The sequence below is a fragment of the Hypanus sabinus genome, chromosome 27 (genome assembly GCF_030144855.1).
Source record: "Hypanus sabinus isolate sHypSab1 chromosome 27, sHypSab1.hap1, whole genome shotgun sequence".
In the NCBI taxonomy this organism is placed as follows: Eukaryota; Metazoa; Chordata; class Chondrichthyes; order Myliobatiformes; family Dasyatidae; genus Hypanus; species Hypanus sabinus.
The window spans coordinates 43845975-43871547 of NC_082732.1; the positions used below are offsets into that span (position 1 = coordinate 43845975).

At 44.2% G+C, this 25573-nt stretch overlaps 1 protein-coding gene across 23 annotated transcripts in view; it reads right to left on the bottom strand.

Moving 5' to 3' along the window:
* The window catches only part of rap1gapa (RAP1 GTPase activating protein a), a 448318-nt gene that overhangs the window by 63501 nt on the left and 359244 nt on the right, over positions 1-25573 (bottom strand). For all 23 annotated transcript variants that reach the window (XM_059952366.1, XM_059952382.1, XM_059952368.1 and 20 more), the window contains 6 exons: positions 21297-21397; positions 20047-20176; positions 17701-17856; positions 16060-16131; positions 13289-13375; positions 10261-10401 (listed from right to left, as the gene is read on the bottom strand). In XM_059952366.1, coding sequence (XP_059808349.1) covers positions 10261-10401; positions 13289-13375; positions 16060-16131; positions 17701-17856; positions 20047-20176; positions 21297-21397 — 687 coding nt within the window. The remainder of the gene's footprint in view (positions 1-10260; positions 10402-13288; positions 13376-16059; positions 16132-17700; positions 17857-20046; positions 20177-21296; positions 21398-25573) is intronic.

Consider the following 25573-nt stretch of genomic DNA (forward strand, 5'->3'; position numbering starts at 1 on the left):
CACTCAGCACAAGCACATAGAGTGACACACAGTGTAACATACAGTCACACTCAGCACAAACATAGCGTGACACACAATGTTACATAGTCACACTCAGCACAAGCACATAGAGTGACACACAACGTAACATACAGTCACACTCAGCACAAGCACAGAGTGACACACAGCATAACATACAGTCACACTCAGCACAAGCACATAGTGACACACAACGTAACATACAGTCACACTCAGCACAAGCACATAGAGTGACACACAACATAACATACAGTCACACTCAGCACAAGCACATAGAGAGACATAAAATGTAACATACAGTCACACTCAGCACAAGCACATAGACTGACATACAATGTAACATACAGTCACACTCAGCACAAGCATAGAGTGACACACAATGTAACATACAGTCACACTCAGCACAAGCACATATAGTGACACACAATGTAACATACAGTCACACTCAGCACAAGCACATAGACTGACATACAATGTAACATACAGTCACACTCAGCACAAGCATAGAGTGACACACAATGTAACATACAGTCACACTCAGCACAAGCATAGAGTGACATACAATGTAACATACAGTCACACTCAGCACAAGCACATATAGTGACACACAATGTAACATAGTCACACTCAGCACAAGCACATAGAGTGACATACAATGTAACATACAGTCACACTCAGCACAAGCATAGAGTGACACACAATGTAACATACAGTCACACTCAGCACAAGCACAGAGTGACATACAATGTAACATAGTCACACTCAGCACAAGCATAGAGTGACACACAATGTAACAGAGTCACATTCAGCACAAACACATAGTGTGACACATAACATAGTTACACTCAGCACAAGCAAAGAGTGACATACAATGTAACATAGTCACACTCAGCACAAGCACAGTGTGACACATAACATAACATAGTTACACTCAGCACAAGCACATTAGAGTGACACATAACATAGTCACACTCAGCACAAGCACATAGGGTGACACACAACGTAACATACAGTCACACTCAGCACAAGCACAGAGTGACACACAGCATAACATACAGTCACACTCAGCACAAGCATATAGAGTGACACACAATGGAACATACAGTCACACTCAGCACAAGCACAGAGTGACACACAGTGTAACATACAGTCACACTCAGCACAAGCACAGAGTGACACACAATGGAACATACAGTCACACTCAGCACAAGCACATATAGTGACATACAATGTAACATACAGTCACACTCAGCACAAGCACATATAGGGACACACAATGGAACATACAGTCACACTCATCACAAGCATATCGAGTACACACAATGGAACATACAGTCACACTCAGCACAAGCACATATAGTGACACACAAAGTAACATACAGTCACACTCATTACAAGCACATAGTGTTACATACAATGTAACACAGTCACTCAGCACAAGCACATATAGTGACATACAATGTAACATAGTCACACTCAACACAAGCACATAGAGTTACATACAATGTAACATACAGTCACACACAACACAAGCACATAGTGTGACACATAACATAACAGTCGCACTCAGCACAAGCATATAGAGTGACACACAATGGAACATACAGTCACACTCAGCATAAGCACATAGAGTGACACACAACGTAACATACAGTCACACTCGGCACAAACACAGAGTGACACACAATGGAACATACAGTCACACTCAGCACAAGCACATATAATGACATACAATGTAACATACAGTCACACTCAGCACAAGCACATATAGGGACACACAATGGAACATACAGTCACACTCAGCACAAGCACATATAGTGACACACAAAGTAACATACAGTCACACTCATTACAAGCACATAGTGTTACATACAATGTAACATACAGTCACACTCAGCACAAGCACATATAGTGACATACAATGTAACATACAGTCACACTCAACACAAGCACATAGAGTGACACACAATGTAACATACAGTCACACTCATCACAAGCACATAGAGTTACATACAATGTAACATAGTCACACTCAGCACAAGCACATAGAGTGACATACAATGTAACAGTCACTCAGCACAAGCACATAGAGTGACATACAATGTAACACAGTCACACTCAGCACAAGCACATATAGTGACACACAATGTAACATACAGTCACACACAACAAAAGCACATAGAGTGACACACAATGGAACATACAGTCACACTCAGCACAAGCACATATAGTGACATACAATGTAACATAGTCACACTCAGCACAAGCACATATAGTGACACATAACATAGTCACACTCAGCACAAGCATATAGAGTGACACACAATGGAACATACAGTCACACTCAGTACAAGCACATATAGTGACATACAATGTAACATACAGTCACACTCAACACAAGCAGATATAGCGACATACAATGTAACACAGTCACACTCAGCACAAGCACAGAGTGACATACAACGTAACACACAGTCACACTCAGCACAAGCACATAGAGTGACACACAACGTAACATACAGTCACACTCAGCACAAGCACAGAGTGCCACACAACATAACATACAGTCACACTCAGCACAAGCACTTAGAGTGACATACAAAGGAACATACAGTCACACTCAACACAAGCACATAGAGTGACACACAACATAACATACAGTCACACTCAGCACAAGCACATAGAGTGACACACAACATACAGTCACACTCAACACAAGCACATATAGGGACATACAATGTAACATACAGTCACATTCAGCACAAGCACTTAGAGTGACACACAACATAACATACAGTCACACTTAGCACAAGCACAGAATGACACACAACATTACATACAGTCACACTCAGCACAAGCACAGAGTGACACACAACATAACATACAGTCACACTCAGCACAAGCACAGAGTGACACACAACATAACATACAGTCACACTCAGCACAAGCACAGTGACACACAACATAACATACAGTCACACTCAGCACAAGCACTTAGAGTGACACACAACATAACACAGTCACACTCAGCGCAAGCACATAGAGTGACACACAACGTAACATACAGTCACACTCAGCACAAGCACAGAGTGACACACAACATAACATACAGTCACACTCAGCACAAGCACATAGAGTGACATACAATGTAACATACAGTCACACTCAGCACACGCACATATAGTGACATACAATGTAACATACAGTCACACTCAGCACAAGCACATAGAGTGACACACAATGTAACATACAGCCACACTGAGCACCAGCACATATAGCACATACAATTATGCTAACAGAAAAAACATACGGTTACAAAAAATACAACAGATATTATATAGCTCGTCCCTGAGTGTCATGTCCTGTACATTGATGGTGTACGGATGTCGCCCTGGAGCCACGTTTCTGCCAGAACAGTCCCCAGCAGTTCCTCATCTTGTGCTGCTGTTGGTTACTCTTCCTATGAATAACCCCCACTGTTTGCCTCGCGTGTCTCCTGCCCCCCCACTCAAGGATTCCTAATCAGTTATGGAAACCACCACAGGATACTCCCAGACATGGGCACAATGTGCACAGGATACCACCACAGGATACCCCTGGGATGTCACAGGATATCCCCATAATACTACTACAGGATACCCCCGGACATGGACACATCAACAAGACCAGCAAACAGCATAGACAGGAACAATAGATGCAACAAGAGTTTCACATCTCCCCAGCATCAAGTACATCTTCAAAAAGCAATGCCACAAAAAGGCAGGATCTATCATTAAGGACCCCATCACCCAGGACACACCCTCTTCTCATTGCTACCATCAAGGAGGTGGTACAGAAGTCTGAAGACACACACTCCCTCAAGGAACAGTTTCTTCCCCTCTGCTATCAAATTTCTGAATTCAGATCTCATATACACTCAGATTCAGATTTCATGTACACTCAGATTCAGATCTCATATACACTCAGATTCAGATTTCATGTACACTCAGATTCAGATTTCATATACACTCAGATTCAGATCTCATGTACACTCAGATTCAGATCTCATATACACTCAGATTCAGATTTCATGTACACTCAGATTCAGATTTCATGTACACTCAGATTCAGATCTCATATACACTCAGATTCAGATTTCATGTACACTCAGATTCAGATTTCATGTACACTCAGATTCAGATTTCATATACACTCAGATTCAGATTTCATGTACACTCAGATTCAGATTTCATGTACACTCAGATTCAGATTTCATGTACACTCAGATTCAGATTTCATGTACACTCAGATTCAGATCTCATATACACTCAGATTCAGATTTCATGTACACTCAGATTCAGATTTCATATACACTCAGATTCAGATTTCATATACACTCAGATTCAGATTTCATGTACACTCAGATTCAGATTTCATGTACACTCAGATTCAGATTTCATGTACACTCAGATTCAGATCTCATATACACTCAGATTCAGATTTCATGTACACTCAGATTCAGATCTCATATACACTCAGATTCAGATTTCATATACACTCAGATTCAGATCTCATGTACACTCAGATTCAGATTTCATGTACACTCAGATTCAGATTTCATGTACACTCAGATTCAGATTTCATATACACTCAGATTCAGATTTCATATACACTCAGATTCAGATCTCATGTACACTACCTCACTAATTTTTTTTGCTCTCTTTTTGCACAACTTATTTAATACAATGGACTCCAGTTAATTGTGTCATTGGTAAATTGGGGCAGTCACTTATTTGGACCAACTCTTAAAGAATAAAAACAAAGGAGAATAGCCAGGATTTGCTTTGTTCATTTGGGACATAATGCTGCTTAACTGGGGCGGGAGACTGTTGCTGAGCAGTTCCTAACGAATTTCAGTCGCGTGTACTTCAGTGATCGTTAGACATTACACCATGTTTAGAGTGAAAAGTTTTTAAATAGCATCAGTTGCGTGTCAGTTGTGTCCAGAAAGCAATGATTTTTGTCACTGATAGCAAGAAATAAGCAGTAAGGCAATTCGGAACCGTTTTGCTCACTGTAGTTTCAAGCATTCAGGCTTTGAAATGCCAGAAGGAAAATTAAACTATTTCACAGCTTCAAAAAGTTGAGAATTTGAAGGTATTGATAATCATCTTGAATGTTACAATGAAAAAGAAGATTTTGAGGAGGCAGTCATCAATACCATTGTAAGAAGGCAGTCCATTATCTGCTTTAGGTTCCTGTGCTGATTTTGTTAACTTACAGTCAATTTATCGTTTTAATTATCATGTATTGCAGTGTACTGCTGCTGCAAAACAAGCCAGTGAGGTCACAGCGGATTCGGATTGTGACGTTAAATGGTGGTCATGCTCTTTCGTTTTCGAGTTTGGAAGCCTGAGTTTAGCCGATGTTGCTTTGTGCTCTCAGAGTTAGTCCAGCTGCGTCAGGTGCACTGACTGATCTCATGAGCTCCAAAACAACGGACAAACCTTTGAAGAAGGACACAACACGATACAGGAAGTGTTTTTGACTGCCATTTTCCCATTAATGTGATGACTTCCAACACAGGTTTCATCCTGCTCCCTGATTTTAACTTTCCTGAGTTGCCTCCCCCTGGACAGAAGCTTCCCCACATGCTCTCTGTTCACTGGAGGGGAGAGAAGAACAAGTGGGGAGTTCATATCCACAGGTGAGGCTACAACTCTGCTGCATTAGAGATACAGAGTCATCGAGAAATACAGCACAGAAAAAGGCCCTTTGGCCCATCTAGCCCATGCAAAAATCATTTAAACAGCCAACTCTCATCGACCTGCACCAGGACCATAGCCATCTATGCCCCAACCATCCACCTACATATCCAAACTTCTCTTAAACGTGGAAATCAAGCTCACATGCACCATTTGTGCTGGCATCTCATTCCACACTCTCATGACTCTCTGAGTGAAGAAGTTTCCCCTCTTGTTCCCCTTAAACTTCTCACCTTTCACCCTTAACCCATGACCTCTAGATGTAGTCCCACCAACCTCAGTGGAAAAAGCCTGCTTGCATTTACCCTATCTATACCACTCATAGTTTTATATACCTTTATCAAATCTCCCCTCAATCTTCTACATTCTAAAGAGTACAGTCCAAACCTATTCCATCTTTCCTTATAACTCAGGTCCTTCAAACCCAGCAACATCCTCGGAAATTTTCTCTGTACTCTTTGAACCTTGTTTACATCTTTCCTGTAGGTAGGTGACCGAAGCTACACACAATACTTCAAATTAGGCCCCATCAATGTCTTATACAACTTTTACATAACATCCCACCTCCTGTACCAAATACCTTGACTTATGAAGGCCAACGTGCCAAAAAGCTTTCTTACAACTCTATCTACCTGTGACACAACTTTCAATGAATTATGGACCTGTATTCCCAAATCCCTTTGTTCTATCACATTATTCAGCGTTCTATCGTTCACTGTGTAAGACCTACCCTGGTTGGTCCTCCCAAAGTGCAAAACCTTGAACTTGTCTGCATTAAATTCCATCTGCCATTTTTCAACCCACTTTCCCAGCTGATACAGATCCTCCTGCAAGCTCTGGTAGTCTTCCTTACTGTCCACTACACTCCCAATCTTGGTGTCATTTGCAAAGTTGCTGATCCAGTTAACCACATTATCATCCACATCACTGACATAGAAAACAAACAGCAATGGACCCAGCAACGATCTCTATGGCACACCATTAGTCACAGGTCTCCAGTCAAGAGAGGAAACCCTCTGCTTCCACTCTCTGGCGCATCCCACAAAGCCAATGTCTAATCCAATTTACTACAATTTACAAAGCCAATGTCTAATCCTGAATGCTAAGTGACTGAACCTTCTTGATCAGCCTCCTGGGCAGCTGACTATTCTTTGGTAAACCTGCACAAGTCTACACAACCCGTTGCTTGTAGCCAGTTACTGCAGTGTAACCTGACCAGTGGTCTCCTCGTCCTGTCGCTTATAAGTAGTTCCAACAGCACAGACCAGCATTAAGACAGCATCCATTATTAAGGACCCCCGTCATCCAAGACATGCCCTCTTCTCATTGCCACCATCAGGCAGGTGGTATGGGAGCCTGAAGACAACGCGTGGCACTTCAGGAATAGCTTCTTCCTCTATTTCATTCTATTTAGAGATACTGCGTGGAACAGGACCTCTGGCCCAATGAGCTGCAATGCCCAGCAAACCACCAATTCAACACTAACATAATCACAGGATAATTTACAATGACAAATTAACCTACTGTGAAACCCACATGCTCACGGGAAGGATGTGCAAACTTCTTACAGAATTGAACTCCGAACTCCAATGCCCCAAGCTGTAATAAAGTTGTGCTAACTGCTGTACTACTGTCTTTGTTGAGACCACACTTCAACCGTCAGACAACATGGAGGGGTTTAACGCTGCTGCTGTTATCAGGCTTTGGACATCTCTTGATGCCCGCCATCAAACTTTCTGGTTGGATGAAGAACAATCTCTCTGTTTCTGACAGTGAGAATCTCACCGTGTCACAAGGGAACGCAATTCACCTGACCCAGGACAGGAAATTCTCTCCATACACCAAAATTGTAGACAGTTTCTAAAGAGAATACAGGCTGGTGTCAAGCCACAAGGGGACCTTTTCTCCTGGTGGACAATATTTTTAAAATTACTGCATGAGAAAGAGATAGATCTGCTGAGCAAATATTTCAAAAGCAGGAACAGAGGAGAGGAGGAGGGAAGTGGAAGTCGTTGGGGAGGGTGACAGAATTTGGGGAGCAAAGGAAACAAGCAAACCAGAAGTAGATTGTTTCATTTTGATGATATTATTCTGATTAAATTAGCAAGTTTATAATAACAATGAAGAGCTGTTATTCTGTAATATTAATCACTTCCTTTTCATTTTCACTTTAAAAGCTTATGGAAGTGGAAAGCCCAGGTAATGAAGGATTTTCCTGGATCCACAGTCAATGCAGAGATTACATTTACTTAGAGATACAGCACAGAACAGGTCCTTTGGGCCCAACAAACCACACCATCCAGCAACCCACCAATTTAACCCCAGCCTAATGACAGGGCAATTAACCTACTAATCCATGCATCTTTGGAATGTGGGAGGAAACCAGAGCACCCGGAGGAAACTTACACAGTCACGGAGAGAACGTACAAACTCTTCACAGACCTTGTCAGGATTAAACCCGGAACTCTGATGCCCCAAGCTGTGATAACACCTCGCTAACCGCTATGCTACCCTAGCGCCCTAAGCAAATGAGCCATACGTGGGTGGCAGGCTTGTGTAGCAGTCAGCAGTGGCTGTAAGATCAGGGTTCAATTCCCACTAGCGTCTGTAAGGAGTTTGCACATTCTCCCCATGACCGCATAGGTTTCCTCCCGCATTTCCAAAATGCATCGGTTAGGGATAGTGAGATGTGGGCATGCTATGTTGGTGCCAAAAGTGAGGTAACACCTACAGCCTTCCCCCAGCATTACCCTTGCTGACGTGATTTGACACATTTCACTGTAGGTTGCAAGGTAGATTTGGCAAACGAATCTAGTCTGTAAGTCGGCAGAAGTGATGGGCATACCGATCGACAGAACTGGAATACTAACAGGCAGTCCTTGTCCACTGCAGATCCCTGATGGAATCTCATTGTAATGATTACAAGCAGTGCTGGCCGTTACACTAAAAGGTGCTTTATGGACAAACGCAAGAGATCCTGCAGATGCTGGAAATCCAGAGCAACACACACACACACACACACACACAATGCTGGAGGAACTCAGCAGGTCAGGCAGCATCTATGGAAGTCTACATTTTGGGCTGAGACCGTTCATCAGGACTGAAAAGGAAGGGAAAAGACATCAGAATAAACAGGTGGGGGGAAGGGAAAGAGTGCAAGCCAGTAGGTGATTGGTGAAGCCAGGTGGGTGGGGAAGGGGATGAAATAAGAAGCTGGGAGGTGATAGGTGGGAGAGGTAAAGGGCTGGAGAGGAAGGAATCTGATAGGAGAGGAGAGTGGACCCTGGGAGAAAGGGAAGGGGGGGGGGGCACCAGTGGGAGGTGATGGGCAGGTGAGGAAAAGAGGTAAGGGTATAAGAAAATAAAGAAGACGGAAGGGTGGAGGGGGAAATACCAGAAGTTGGAGAAAGTGATGTTCATGCCATCAAGTTACGGCTACCTAGATGGAATATGAGGTGTATTCACAACCTCAACCCTGAGCATGGCCTCATGGTGGCAGAAGAGGAGGCTGTGAACTGACATGTCAGAAAGGGAATGAGGATAGGAAGTAAAATGGTTGCCCCCGGGAAATCGCACTTTTTTGTGGATGGAGTGAAGGTTTATGGATGTTTCCGCTGACGTTATTCCAATAAAGTTATGGCCAAGGAATAAAGAGTATCCCAGGCATTCATTTCCTCAGAACACCATTGTACTGAAGTCAGGACATGGGATTTTCACTTCTGACAATGTTTAACCAGGGGAGTTAATCAGTGAAATGTTTCCATGGAGATATGTTAACTTACAGAATCACGTTTGTAATGTGCTCCAGCGTTTAGCAGCTCCATCAATGTAATTAATGAGCACTTGAGACCACATCAAACTTAAGGCATCATTGGGGTGTATGGGGTGTCCAGGGAGGGGTAGCACCTCTAGTGGAGAGGCTTTTGTGTCCATTCTGGGGCAGCTCACTCACCTTTGGTCCCCACCGGACACTCAGCTCTCACCTGTGGCTCCAAGTAGCTGTGTGCATTACACTGCTTCAACAAGCAAGCTAAACCAGGTGCGGGTGGCCAACGGGTCTCACCCCCTGGTGAGATAGGGACATGCTTGTCCTAGCATGCAAAGTCAGCTCTGGCTGATGGGGCAGACGAGATCTACTGTGAGATACAATGACCCAGAAGGTGGTTTTGCGACGCTCGGTGGAGAGCCAAGGGCATGATAAGACACAGAAGTAGTCACGGTTATCCACTGCAACCAAGGAAGACCCCAGTTTCTGATGACTACTCACACACAGGACCCGGGTTGAGAGCGTGGAACTGCCCCAATGAATGGTTTTTCCACTTTAAAAACCCTCCCGCAGGCTTCACTGTCATTGTTGGATAGAACGGACAACCCTGCTATCAGCTAATTAGAGGAAAATCATTCACTGTAAATTTAGTTAAATCAATTATTTCTTGGGGTCAACCAAATGAACTGAAAGATGATATAATGAAATTCAGTGGATGAAAGATAATGTTACCTTAAAAGATTCAAAAAATCCTCCTCCTCCACTTCCTCCATTCTCAATCTTCTCGTCCTCGTTGAGCAGCCCCATCATGGCCTGGCTGTTTACATGCAGCTCTTCATAGAGGGTCTCCAGCAGGGCTGTCCTTGTCCGTTCCTTCATCACCCGCACCACACAGAGGTAAGGGAGCAAATAAAAGGGTTAAACTGAGCTGCAATCTGTCTGCATTCTGCACAGGTGATGCTAACCGTTCTGCATTACCCAGTGGGATTCTCCCTAAACTACACAGATACCTTGGTGTGTGTTCAAGCAAGTCCGTCACACATCTTGGGAATACTTAACGGGCACTCTACCTTCTCACCACTTCCAGCGGGCAGAAGATACAAATCTTGGAAACACGTACCACCAAGCTCAAGGACAACTTCTATCCTGGCTGAAGAGAAGTGGACCATGCACATCTGTCCTCAAGTCACTCTACAGATGTGCAGTGGAGAGCATCCTGACCAGCTGCATCACTGCTCGGTACGGAAACTGCACTGCGGCGGACAGGAAGGCTTGGCAACGGGTGGTCAAAACTGCCCAACGTATCTCTGGCACCACTCTACCCTCCATCAAGAATATGCAGGGAAAGGTGCTGGAAAAAGGCCAGTTACATCATGAAGGATCTCACCTACCCTGCTCGCGGACTGTTTGTCCCACTCTCATCAGGGAGGCTCTGTAGTGTCCATATCCACACGGGTTTCCTGTTATTATTGGATACAATGGGCCACCACTGTTCACCGGTGACTCTAAGTAGCCATTTGCATCTGACGGTGGCCACATGCTGGTACACCACCTCAACAGGCAGGCTAAACTGGCAGGCCCCCTACCTGGGTGAAACACGGACATGACTGCTCTAGCATGTGAAGTCATACTCAAAAACAGTTACTCTCCGCAAGCAGTGAGGCTGATCAACACCTCCACTCACTAACCCACCCCTCCACACCCTCAACCACCACTACTTTATCATTTCCTGTCACCTTATTATTTATTTATTGGGGTACAGTGTGGAATAGCCCTTCTGGCCTTTCAAGACATGCCGCCCAACAATCACCTATTTAATCCAAGTCTAATCACGGGGCAATGTACAATAACCAATTTACTTTTCAACTGGTACATCTTTGGACTGTGGGAGGAAACCGGAGCACCCGGAGGAAACCCACACAGTCATGGGGAGAACGTACAAACTCCCTACAGGCAGCGGTGGGAATTGAACCTGGGTCATCTCGACTGTGAAGTGTTGTGCTTAGCATTATGCCACTGTACAGACACTCCCGTGCCTAGTGTCATTCCATGGACATACAATCGATCTATGTATATTAACTATTCATAGATTTATATTCATTGTGGTTCTTATTATTATTGTGTTCTTTATCTTTCTGTGGTTTTTATGTAAAATAACAATTATTTTGTTCTTCTTTACACTCTGCTGCACTGGAAATGACATTAACCAATCTTGAATAAGACCATTGAACGTCTCCTGGCACAGTAAGACGGGCTCTTCACCTCACATCACAACAACCACTTGTTGGTCATTAACACAAAAGACACATTTCACTGTATGTCTCGATGTACATGAGATAAATAAACCTGATTGTGTTCACTGTGGCTCAGACCCTCATGAAATGTACTTCACAGCTCAGCTTCTAAGCCGGCTGGCCGGCAGGCTGATTTTCATCTCTGGATTAGCTCAGCTGGATGTACTTTCTGTCACAATCGTTTCAGTGACAAAACCTCTCTGATCTTTTCACTCTGCCTCCCATGACCACTCCCATGCTCTCCGTTCCTCCAGTTTTGCCCCAGTTGGCCATTCAATGTCGTGTGTTTGAAAGATCTATCCACCCTGCTCCACTTTCTGCTCTTACCCCAGGGCCTGCCAATCAGACCAGGTTCAGATTCACTTATTTATCACACTGACACCAAAACTTCAGGAGGTGCTGGGGGCAGCCCGCAAGCGTTGCCACACGTTCCAGTGCCAACATAGCTTGCCCACAGATCAACCCTCCCTACAACAAGACCCTTCTTCCCTCCCACCCATCAACCCACTCAGACAGATCTTCAGCCTTCAGCGCATATCGTCTCTACCCAGTGTTGTCATTTAAAAATTATCAAAGCATTATCTACCATTACAGAAGGGCAGATGATTTATTTTTTAAACTTCAACTGATAATGTAAAATAAGAGAACAACTGAGGTCCAATAAATTTCTTTGCTCTCTAACTCATACGCCCAACTCTTGCGTCTGAAGATTCAGGATTGTTCATTGTCATTCTTCAGCAAACGAGTGTAAAGGAGAACTCAATGATTGTTACTCTGGATCAAAATACAGCATAAAAAGCACAATAAATATCAAAGCCATCCTAGAAAGTGCAATGTGCAGAGTAAATTGGCAGTGGAAGAGGGGATGAAGGGTGTAGAGAGACTGTGGAGAGGAGTGACTAGTGTGGATGTAGTAGTAGTGGGGTGGGTTAATGGGTCTGATAGTTTGTCATTTTCTTTGCAGTTTGACAATTAATTGTCTATCATCACAGTATATATATATATATGTGATTGTTCAGTGTATTCCCCCATTCGCCTGATCCTGGAAAGCTCAGGAAGCTTCTCTGACGTTACATTATTGAAATGAGGGCTTTCTGACTGGCTGACTCTTATCTGCAAATTTGAATGAAATTGTACTGAACTATATGCATAAAAGAGCTGACTGCATTGCAGTGCCACCCGTTTGGCCTCTATCCCCCTTCACTTAGACCTCTATCACTGTCTGTCTTCAATCGTCTTTATTCTTTTAATGAATAAAGAATAAATAAAACAATTGTGAAGCTAATTTTTTTGTGCTTCTTCCCTGACTTCCAAAAGAAAAACATTAGAATCCAACGAGGTATTGATTGGGGGGGTGGGGGAGTAACTTTTTATGTCTGGCGGTCGAACACAGTTACTTTCCTGAAGAAGGTGGGTGTACGTTGTGTGTAATGTGCTGAAGGGATTATGAAAAATTCATATCTTACCTCCAACTTGGCAAACTTTTCTGCCTTGTAGCATGCGTACTCTGCATTAATGAGCTTGGTGAGCAAGAAGTCTTGAAACTCAGCACCCTGGCAAAATATGGAGAAAATATAACTCCATCAGACATATGTGCAGAATTAGGCCATTCAGCCCTTTGAGTCTGCTCTGTCATTCCATTATGACTGATTTATTATCCCTCTCAACCCCCTTCTCCTGCCATTTCCCTTTAACACCCTGACTAATCAACAACCTATCGAACTCTGCTTTAAATATATACAATGACTTGGCCTCCACAGCCATCCACGGCAATGAATTCCAAAGATTCACCACTCTCTGGCTAAAGAAATTCTCCTTCCACTCTGTCCTAAATGACCATCTTTCTATTCTGAGGCTGTTCCCCCTGGCCCTAGACTCTCCCGCTACAGGAAACATCCTCTCCGCACCTACTCTGATTAGGCCTTTCAACATTCAATAGGTTTCAATGAGGTCAGCCCTTGTTCTACAAGCCCAGAGCCGTCAAACACTCCTCATATGATGCCCCTTTTGTTACCATCATGCATTATAAATATATAACTCCACGCAGCCGGAACTCAAATACGCTAAAAGAGAAGCAATTGATAAACACAAGAGATTCTGCAGATGCTGGAAATCCAAAGCAAAACCCACAAAATGCTGGAGGAGCTCAGCAGGTCAGGCAGCGTCTGTGAAAAGAAATAGAGTCAACATTTTGGTTCAAGAACCTTCATTAGGACCGGAAAGGAAGCCAGAATAAGCAGCTGGGGGGAAGGAAAGGATTACAAACTGACAGGCGATAAGTGAGACCAGGTGAGGGGGAGGATGAAGTGAGAAGCTGAGAGGTGATAGGTGGAAAAGGTAAAGGGCTGAAGAAGCCAGAATCTGATTGGAGAGGAGAGTGGGTCATATGCAAATAGTATGATCTGATTTTCCTCATAAAATATACTGTACATAATTATTCCCCTTCAGGGATTTTCACCACGGGCTTTGCCTACGTTCTATGTTCTGTTTTGTGATCTAGTTTACAGAAAAGCAGATGTATGTTGAAGTTGTATAAGATGTTGGTGAAGCATAATTTGGAGCATTGTGTGCAATTTCTGTCACCTGCCCACAGGAAAGATGTAAACTAGGTTGAAAGAGTACAGAGAAAATCTACAAGGATGTTGCCAAGTCTGGAGGACCTGAGTAATAAGGAAAGATTGAATAGGTTAGGACTTTATTCCTTGTAACATAGAAGATTGAGGGGAGATTTGATAGAGGTGTACAAAATTATGAGGGGTATAGATAGGATAAATACAAGCAGGCTTTTTCCACTGAGGTTGGGTGGCACTACAATCAGAGGTCATGGGTTAAGGGTGAAAGGTGAAAAGTTTAATGGGAACATGAGGGGGAACTTCTTCACTCAGAGGGTGGTGAGAGCGTGGAATGAGCTGCCAGTACAAGTGGTGCATGCGAGCTCGATTTCAATGTTTAAGAGACGTTCAGATAGGTACATGGATGGTAGAGTTATGGAGGGCTGTGGTCTTGGTGCAGGTCAATGCGAGTAGGTAGGTTAAATGGTTTGGCATGGACAAGATGGGCCAAAGGCTTGTCTCTATGCCGTACTTTTCTACGACTCTGGTCAGCCTCCACTCTTATTCTCAATTTTAAATCACTTGCGCACTCTTTGTACAATCTCCCTTGCTTCCCTGTGTGCTAACATAGGCAATACACCAATCTGTCATGTTTACAGTACTGTGCAAAATCCCCTGGCACTCCCACACCCCTCCCAGCCTCACCATTCTCAACATCTTTTGCACTGTCAATCACAAGTGGGGCTTCCTGGTGGCCAAACACTTTAGTTACGATTCCCAGTCCTGTTTTGACATGCGACAACACCGCTGCCAAGCTGCTTGGGTCCTAGTGCCCTTCCCTTGGACAACGTCGGTGTCGTGGAGAGGGGAAGGGTCTCCCATACAACCCTGCCCAGGCCTGCGCCCTGGAAACCGTCCATGGTCTCACAAGACTGATGGATGCCTATTATTTGATATGTTCGTCCATGACCTCCCGTGCCCAGATCAGGCCACGCTCACAGTGCAGGAGCAACACTTAATTTCTGTCTTGGTCCCCCCCCCACCTGATGGTAAGCACTCTCCCCCCCACCCCAATCCACACTCTGACCTTTTACCTCTTCTAACCTGCCTGTTACCTCTCCTTCTCTTTTTTCCCTTTTTCCCATGGTTCACTCTCCTCTCCTGTCACATTCCTTCTTCTTCAGGCTATGACCTTTCCCAGCGATCTGGCTCCACCTATCACCTTTCAGCTAGGTTCTTTCCATCCAACTTTTTAATTCTGGCTTCTTCCCCCTTCCGTCTCAGTCCTGCAGAAGGGTCTTGGCCCAAAATACCAATTGTTTATTCATTTCCATAGGTGCTGCCTGCCCTGTTGAGTTCCTTCAGCATTTTGTGAGTGTTGATCTGAATTTCCAACAACTGCAGACTTATTTGTGTTTATCTTTTGCTCCTGCCAGAATTACGAACTCACTCTCTCCGCTCCACGTTGACAAATTCAGTGCTATGCAAAAGCCTTAGGCACCCTAGCCTCAATGCGGCAGTAGACGTACCTGACTTTTGCACAGTACTGAACACAAATTTATGTTCTTTACTTTAGACTCCAACATGGAAAAAGTGAGTTAATTGTAAATAAAAGGTACAGATTAGTTACAACATATTGTGTACTGTGAAGTTTCAGGTCAAAGCAGTCAAGAGATTCAAGTTACCTTTTTAAAGACGGCTGGGTCAGGAAGAGTTGGGCCAAAGAATGGCACGTCATCTCTCGCAGTGACAGAGACCTGGTAAACCAAGGGAGAGACAGCAGAGGTTAGGGAGACATAATTGTCCAAATTAACTTGCAATGAAACATTGAACAGCCTCAAAATCAAGCATGCCCTGATGAACAATGTATGATCTGGTACCATCTAAGCTTTTTATTATAAACTTACTTAGTAACTTGAATTTAATTTCTCCAGTTGCCCTATTGAGATTTGAACTCATGTCTCTAGACCATTTATCCAGGTCTCTGGGTACAGGTGCAGTCATTAGCCACCATTAGATTAGATTAGTTTCAGCTTTATTGTCATTGTGCCGAATACAGATACAAGGCCAATGAAATGTAATTAGCACCTGACCAGAAGTGAAAAGGAATAGTGTTATTTACAAAATAACTGCAAATAAAAAGTAAGTGCTACAGTACACAAATACAGAAGTACTGAGACAGTACAATATGGGTGCAATACTGCTTAGTGCTGTGATGTGAGGTTCAGCAGGGTCACAGCCTCAGGGAAGAAACTCTTCCCGAGCCTGCTGGTGCGGGAGTGGAGGCTCCTGTAGCGCCTACCGGATGGAGGAGAGTGAAAAGTCCATGGTTAGGGTGAGATGCATCCTTGATAATGTTTTTCGCCCTGCCCAGGCAGCGTTTATGGTAAATGTTCTCAGTGGTGGGCAATTGGGTGCCGATAATCCACTGGGCAGTTTTCACCACATGCTGGAGTGCTTTGCGGTCCGATACGGGACAATTGCCGTACCACACTGAGATGCAGTTGGTGAGTCTACTGTCAATTGTACAGCGGTAAAAGTCCGTCAGTATCCTGGGACAGAGGTGAGCTTACCAGATGCTGCATGGGAAATAAAGGAGCTGTTGTGCCTTTTTGATCAGGATGGAGGAGTTCAGGGACCAGGTGAGATCCTCGGAAATGTGGACACCGAGGAACTTGAAGCTTGATACACGCTCCACTACATTGATGTAGATGGGGACATGAGTGTAGCTCCTAGCATGCCTGAAGTTCACAATGGTCTCCTTGGTCTTCTGGGTGTTAAGGGCCAGGTTGTTGTCGGCACACCACGCGGCCGGGTGCTGGACCTCGTCCCTGTAGGCCGTCTCGTCATCCCCTCTGATCAGGCCAACCACCGTCTGAGAACTTGATTATGGAGTTAGAACTGTGTACAGGAACACAGTCATAGGTGAAAAGGGAGTACAGAAGAGGGCTCAGCACACAGCCTTGAGGCACGCCGGTGTTCAGGGTGAGAGTGAAGGAGGAGAGGTTGTCTAACTTAACAGATTGGGGATCTGTTAGTCAGAAAGTCCAAGGTCGAATTGCAGAGGGATGAGCTGATACCAAGCTGGTGAAGTTTGGCGATCAGCCTGGAGGGGATCACAGTATTGAATGCTGAACTAAAGTGAATGAACAGCATTCTGACGTAAGAATTGGGGCTGTCCAGGTGGGTCAAGGCAGAATGAAGTGCCTGGAGATGGCATCCCCTGTTGATCTCTATCCATGATCCCACTGCCAAATATTGTTCCCTTGTGCAAAGCATCTAGTCATCAGCAACAAACAGAGGCCATGACCGAAGTCTTCACCTACCTTGTACAGCGTGTTGTCACTACAGGGGGACTGGACCTGTACAACAATGTAAGCATGCAGAAAGTTCGACGCAATCATGTCTGGCACAAAAGGGGTGTTCTCGTCTTGGAAGACTATGGCCACTATGTCATTCCCTATGTGTCGTTTCCTTTGAAGCTAAACAAAGAAATAAGACATTTAAATGAGAAGTCACAGATAATGCTCAATCTAGAAAAGTGTGAAGTGATTCACCTTGGGAGGTCGAATTTAAGGCAGAATACATAGTTAACGACAGGATTCTGAGCAGTGTGGAGGAACAGGGGGAACTTGGGTCCACATCCACAAATCCCTCAAAGTTTCCGAGCAAGTTGATAAGGGGTTATGAAAAAATATGGTGTGCTGGCCTTCATTTGTCAGGGGAATGAGTTCAAGAGTCTCGAGGTAACGTTACAGCTCTATAAAACTCTGGTTAGACCACACTTGGAATATTGTGTTCAGTTCAGGTCAGCTCATTATAGGAAGGATGTGGAAGCTTCAGAGAATGCAGAGGAGATTTACCGGGATGCTGCCTGGATTAGAGAGGGTGCAGAGGAGATTTACCAGGATGCTGCCTGGATTAGAGAGGGTGCAGAGGAGATTTACCAGGATGCTGCCTGGATTAGAGAGGGTGCAGAGGAGATTTACCAGGATGCTGCCTGGATTAGAGAGGGTGCAGAGGAGATTCACCAGGATGCTGCCTGGATTAGAGAGACTGCAGAGGAGATTCACCAGGATGCTGCCTGGATTAGACAGCATGTCTTCTGAGGAAGGGTTGACTGATCTAGGGCTTTTCTCTTTGGAGTAAAAAGAATGAGATGTAACTTGACAGAGGTGGAGAAGATAATGAGGCATTAATAGTGCCGACAGCCAGTACTTGTTTCGAAGGGCAGAAATGGCTAATATGAGGGGTCACAATTTTAAAGTGGTTGGAGCATGAAGTGCCCTGCCAGGGGTGGGGGTAGATGTAGATACATTAGCAGCATTTAAGAGACTCTTAGATAGGCACATGGATGATAGAAAAATGGAGGGTTATGTGAGAGAGAGGGGTTAGATTAATTTACTTATTTATTGAGACACGGCATGGAATAGGCCTTTTCAGCCTTTTGAGCCACTCTGCCCAGCAAACTCCATTTTAATCCTAGCCCAATCACAGGACAATTTACAATGACCTACCCACCAGTACACCTCTGGACTGTGGGAGGAAACCAGAGCACCTGGAGGAAATTCACGCAGTCATGAGGAGAACGTACAAACTCCTTACAGGCAGTGGCAGGAATCTTCAAGTAGGTTGAAAGGTCAGCACAACATATGGAATGAAGGGTCTGTAACGCGCTGGTTATTCTATCTTCTAAAATCAATATACCAGTAAGTCTACTGATTGAGGATCTAGGAGGTGGATGCAGATTGTACCTGACCTGCTGAGGTCCTCAGCATTTTCCATCTGCTGCTTTGGATTTCCTGCATCTGCAGGATCTCCTTTGTTTACATTGGGTCCATGTGCTTACTTCTATCACTCAAAGGCTGCTCTTACATGTATCGGTGACTGCCTGGTTCCTCCAGTGTCCAAACATCTCTCAATCCAGCCTTGAATATTGTCAGGAATGGGGGAGAGGTTCACACATCCCAGAAATCTCTCTCGTCCTCAAATCTGACTCCCTCCACCTCTTCCTACACTCTTTAGGTGAAGTTAACCTGCTGTGTACCTCCCTGTCATCCACCCCATTAATCTCTCGGAGTTGGAGAGAGTTCATTGCAATTGTGCAATTGTGATGAAGGCATGACAGTGGTTAAATTTAACTAGGAGTTGCAGGAGATTTGGTGTATTGCAAGTTTCTACAGATATACCATAGAGTGTATTCTAACTGGGGGCTTCACTGTCTGGTATGGAGGGGCCGCTGCACAGGATCGGAAATAGCTGCAACCTCCCCACTATCGAGGACATCTTCAAAAAACAATGCCCCAGGAAGACCCTCACCACCAGGACATGACTTCTTCTCCATGCTACCATCAGGCAGAGGTTCAGGACCCTGAGGACACACGCTCAGAGTTTCAGGAACAGCTTTGTCCCCTCTGCCATCAGATTTGCTAATGGTCCATGAATACTACCTCAGTATTTCACACTCATCTTGCTCTTATTAATTTTTATATTTCTTATTGAAACCTGAAGTAATATTTTATGTCCTGCACCATACTGCTGCCACAAAACAACAAATATCATGGCTTATGTCAGTGATAAAAAGGCTGATTCTGATCAGGTGAAATGCAAATGTTAAAAACATACTTTGTTCCCCATTGCCACATCCAGCAGTCCCAATGGCGCAGATTTACCTGTTGTGCATCCCCTTCTGTGTATGGGAGTTTTGTGGAGACGTGGAACATTATTTCCTTGTTTCTGAACTTGCAGTAGATTGATTCCGTTCCTGTCTGGCCATGTGCAACATCGAGGCCCCCTCGAAAGCTACAGAACAAAGGATTGCATTGTTACAATAGTGACAAGCCCTCGCTTTAACAAAACGTTCCAAACACCTTCATGGTAAATATGAGAAGTCAGGAACCTCAAGAATTCCTGCCACATCCTAGCCAGATGTGTCCTGGCTTGGAACAGCAACTGCCTGTCACTATTTCTTCATTGCCTCGAACACCACCCTTGGCAGTGCGTTCCACACACCCACCATGCTGTGTAAAGAACATCCCTCTGACATCCCCAACAAACTTTTGGAGGAACTCAGTGTTGAAAAATCTTGCAGCTGCCTCACAGATCACACCACTTCATTATACATCTTTGATAGCCATCACTAAAGGCAGGGTTTTGTGGTGGAATCGCAAACATGAGCAGATGTGCGGATGCTGGAAATCTGTGTGTGCTTTTTGATAGGGACTCCGTTTCAATTCCATTTCCAACTTCCATTCCGACGTGTCGGTCCATTGCTTCCTTCACTACCACGATGAAGCCGCTCTCAGGGTGGAAGAGAAATACCTCATATTCTGCCCAGGTTGTCTCCAATCTGAAAGCATGAACATCAATTTCTCCACCCCTTGCCATTCTCTTTTTTCTCATTACTTATTCTGGTCACCTCTCACCTCTTCTCCTCACCTGTCCATCACTTATCTCTAGTTCCTCTCTTCCTTCCCCTTCTCCTGTGGTCCATCCTCCTCACCTATCAGATTCCTTCTTCTTCAGTCTTTTATCTCTTCCACCTATCATCTCCCAGCTTCTTACTTCATCCCTTCTCTTCCATCTACCCACCTTCCCCTCACCAATCACCTGCCAACTTGTACTCTTCCCCCTCCCCCCATCTTCTTATTCTAGCTTTTGCCCCCTCCCTTTCCAGTCCTGATGAAGGGTCACAGCCTGAAATGGTGGCTGTTTCTTCCTCTCCATAGATGCTGTCTGACCTGCTGAGTTCCTCCAGTACGTTGTGTGTTATATAGAGCCCTGTATAGCCAATAAATATTATTTATTCCACCTGATTGAACTGCAACACCCCCCCACCCACCTTCTACAGTTAACTCTCATTACTCCACAGACAATGGACAGGACAGAGAATTGGCCGACACTGAGCCAAAAGTGTACTCACCCTTTGAAGTCTTGAAGTTCAACCTTCTCCCCCAACACTTCCAGAAACTCCACAAAGGCAGCACTCTCTTCAGTGTTGGTGAACAATTGTTCCTCTGAGGTCTGTCACAGAAGAGGAAACATTGGGCATTGCTGCCTTCAGGAATCTTCATTAAGTCTGAATAAGTATTCATGTTAGATAAACTAAATATACTTCTGAACTGCTCTTACTGTCACCCGCAGCCTGTAATTCCCCTTTCAGTCACGTACTTTTGAACTGCTTTAACAAACCAGTGAGTTTATGATCTTCTGAAGGATTTGGCAGTCTTAACACACAAGCATGCAGGTACGCGCGGCCATCAAGCAGACTGAAGGTACAACACTGTGGCCAGAAGAGTCGGAGGATTTGGGGGGTGGGGGGGGGGGAACTGCAGGCCAAGTTGAGCTGAATGAGGCTTCCTCTACCCAACATCTTGTTGGCAAATGCACAATTGCTGGAGAACAAGATCGAGGGTTGTTGTATCAGAGGGAAGTGAGAAATTGCTGTGTTCTGTGTTTCACAGGGACATGGCTCACTCCAGACACACTGGATACGTCAGTAAAACCTGAAGGCTTCTCAATACACAGGGTGCACCAGACTGCTGATTTGAAGAAGGCAAAAGGTGAGGGTCAACGTTTCATGATGAACCATGATGCACAATGGTCTTGTTGCACTCTTGCTCCCCTGACCTGGAATATTTAATGATTTAGTGCCGACAATTCTAGTTAAACAAGAGAATTCTTCTCTGTGTTCACATTCTGCCAAAGGGCAGATGCTAAACAGGCATCCAAAGTATTGAATGCAGCCATCAGCAAACAAGAAACAGCCTACCCCAACACCTTTCAAATCATTGATGGGGACTTCAATCAGATTCGCTTGAAGAAATCTCTGCCCAATTATCACCGACCTGCAGTACCAGGGGTCCCAACACAGTCAACCCCTGCTATATTACATTTAGGAAAACCTACCGTTCCATGCCTGGACCGCACTTCGGAAAATCTGATCATTTGGCTGTTCTTCTCTGACCTGTACACAGGCAAAGGCTGAGGATCAAGGCTTCAGAGATTAGGACAACAAAGAGGTGGTTGCGAGAAGCAGAGGAGTGGCTACGGGATTGCTTCAAGTCAGCGGACTGGGCTAACCGAACCACTGACAGGTGCTCAACAGCTGGGGTGGGGCTTGAACTCTTTTACCTCCCATAAAGTGAAACCATTTGACATCGGTGACAACAGGGCTTCGCTCCCAGATGAGCTCAATGCCTTCTCTGCTCGCTTTGACCGTCAAAACATGGAGAAACCTTCATGAACCTCCAAGGCACCCGATGACCCTGTGATTTTAGTCTCTGAGCCCAACATGAAAGCATCCTTCAAGAGGGTGAACCCACAGAAAGTATCTGGTCCTGATGGGGTACCTGGTCACGTACTTAGATCAGCTGTTTGGAGTGAAAAAGGATCTAGTGCTTTCCTGGCGCATATGATGAATAAACTCTTCTTGGGGCTCCAGCTCCAGCTGGGTACAGATAGCAATTATATCAATGGCAAACTCTGCCATCTTCTTCAGGGATGATGCATTAAGCACAGGGAGTGTATCCATTTGGGTTACTCGAAGAAGTTGGCGGTAGTAGAACATTGCATTCCCAATGGCCATAGGATTGACTTCAATGGCGCACAACTACTGTGCTGCACCAATGGCTTCCGCAAGCACCTGGTAAAGAAAGCCACTGAAATAAAACTAGAGGAAAAGAATTTTAACAAAGAATTTTAATACTGTCATCCCCTCAAAACTTTGTCGATAATCTTCAAGACCCTGGCCTCTTTACCCCCTCATGCAACCTGCAGTCAGCTTGGATTGGCAAAAACTTCTGCTCCACAATCTCCATCAGCACAGGTGCCCCACAAGGCTTCCACTCCCTGCCCTGCTTGCTTTGTACAGTATTTATGACCGTGAGGCTAAGCACAGCTCCAATACCATATTTAAGTTTGCTGATGACACCACTGTTGTAGGCCGAATCAAAGGTGGTGACAAATCAGCGTACAGGAGGGAGAGTGAAAATCTGGCTGAGTGATGCCACAACAACAACCTCTCACTCAATGTCAGCAAGCTCAAGGAATTGATTATTGAGTTCAGGAGGAGCAAATCAAAGTCCATTCGCCAGTCCTCATCAGGAGAACAGAAGTGGAGAACATTCAGCAAATTTTAATTCCTTGGTGTTATCATTTCATAGGATCTGTCCTGGTCCAGCACATAAATGCCACTATGAAGAAAGCATGACAGCGCCTCTACTTCCTTAAAAGTTTGAGAAGTTTTGGCACAAGATCTAAAATTTTGACAAACTTCTGCAGTGTATATTGATTGGTTGCATCACTACCTGGTATGGAAGCAACAATGCCCTTGAATGGGAAATCCTACAAAAAGTAGTGGATGCAGCCCAGTCCATCATGGGTAAATCCCTCCACTGAGCACATCTATACAAAGCTCTGTCACAGGAAAGCAGCATCCATCATCAAGAATCCCCACCATCTGGGACATGCTCTCTGCCTCAGGTTCAGGAACAGTAATTACCCTTCGGGCTCTTGAACTAGAGGGATAACTTCACTCATCCCATCACTAAAATGTTCTCACAACCCACGGACTCACTTTCAAAGACTTTTCATCTCATTTCTCGATACTTATTGCTTATTTATTTGCTACTATTATTATTTTTTCTTTTGTATTTGCACAGTTTGTTGTCTTTTGCACATTGGTTGTTTATCCATCCTGTTGGTTGTGGTTTTTCATTGACTCTATGGAGTTTCTTGTATTTACTGTGAATACCCACAAGAAAATGAATCTCAGGGTTGTATATGGTGACATATATGTACTTCAGTAATAAATTTACTTTGAATTTTGAACTTTAGAACCTTAAACACATCAACAATTGGCAGATACATTAGGGACATTTAGAGGACTTGGACAGGCACATGGATGATAGAAAAGTGGAGTTTATGTAGTAGGGAAGGGTTAGATTGATCTTAGAGGAGGTTAAAAGGTTGGCACAATATTGTGGGCCGAAAGGCCTGTACTGTGCTGTAGTGTCATTGTCTTGGTGAAGGGTTTCTGCTTGAAATGTCAACTATTTATTCATTTCCATTGATGCTGCCTGACCTGCTGAGATCCTCCAGCATTTTGTGTGTGTTGCAATAGAATATTCTCCCTTTAAATGTTAAAACCAATTTGTCACAAGTTGTTCAACAGACTGTGCTAAGTAAATCTCAAATGAATCAACACAATTAATTATTAATGTGAATTCTGTGAGTGAACAAACCATTATTGTCCTCCAACACAGTTTTTCAAATTAGTTCCTCCAACCAGAACCCATCTACTAACGTCAGTTAAATGCTCTTTAAAACCGATTGTGTTGACAACAGGACTATTGTTACCCGAGTGGGTTGTGGAGAATGGAATCCACAAGAGGTGTTTCCAGGCTGCGTGCGATTGATTATTTGATGCTAACATTGTCTTGCCCAGCTCATTTGAAAGACTCAAGTGTCATTTACAATAGACAACAGCGAGAACAACATATGAAACATCTGGTGTTATGTGTTTCAAATGTATCATTTGATTTCCTACTCTTTAAAATTTAATGAGAGCCTTCATTCATAACAAAGGGCTTGTACGTTTGGTGAGATAAAAGGACACGACTGGGAGTGGATAAAAGTGACGGTTGCTTTGTACATTTGGGATGGAACTATAAGACTTAGGAGCCCAATTAGGGCATTCAGCCCATTGAGCCTCCACTGATTTATTATCTATCCCCTTTCCCCATAACCTTTGACACCCTGACTAACCAAGAACCTGTGAACCTCAGCTTTAAATATACTCAAAGACTTGGCCTCCACAGCCATCTGTACAATGATTTTCACAGATTTACCACCCTCTTGCTAAAGGAGTTCCTTTGCATCTTTGTTCTATCTGGACATCCTTCTATTCTGAGGTTGTGCTATCTGATCCTAGACTCCCCCATCTTATCCACATCCATTCTATCTGGGCCTTTCAATACTCAATAGGTTTCAATGAGATCCACCTTCATTCTTCTAAACTCTAGTGAGCACAAGTCCAGAGCCATCAAATGCTCGTTATATGTTAACCCTTTTATTCCCATTGAGGTTTATAGAAGACAGAACACTCCAGCACTGTGCAGCCCTACATGAACATGGCTGATCTATGATGGCCTCATCTCCTCTTACGTTCAAGTTGCCATCATTCCCTGTCTTCAAAAA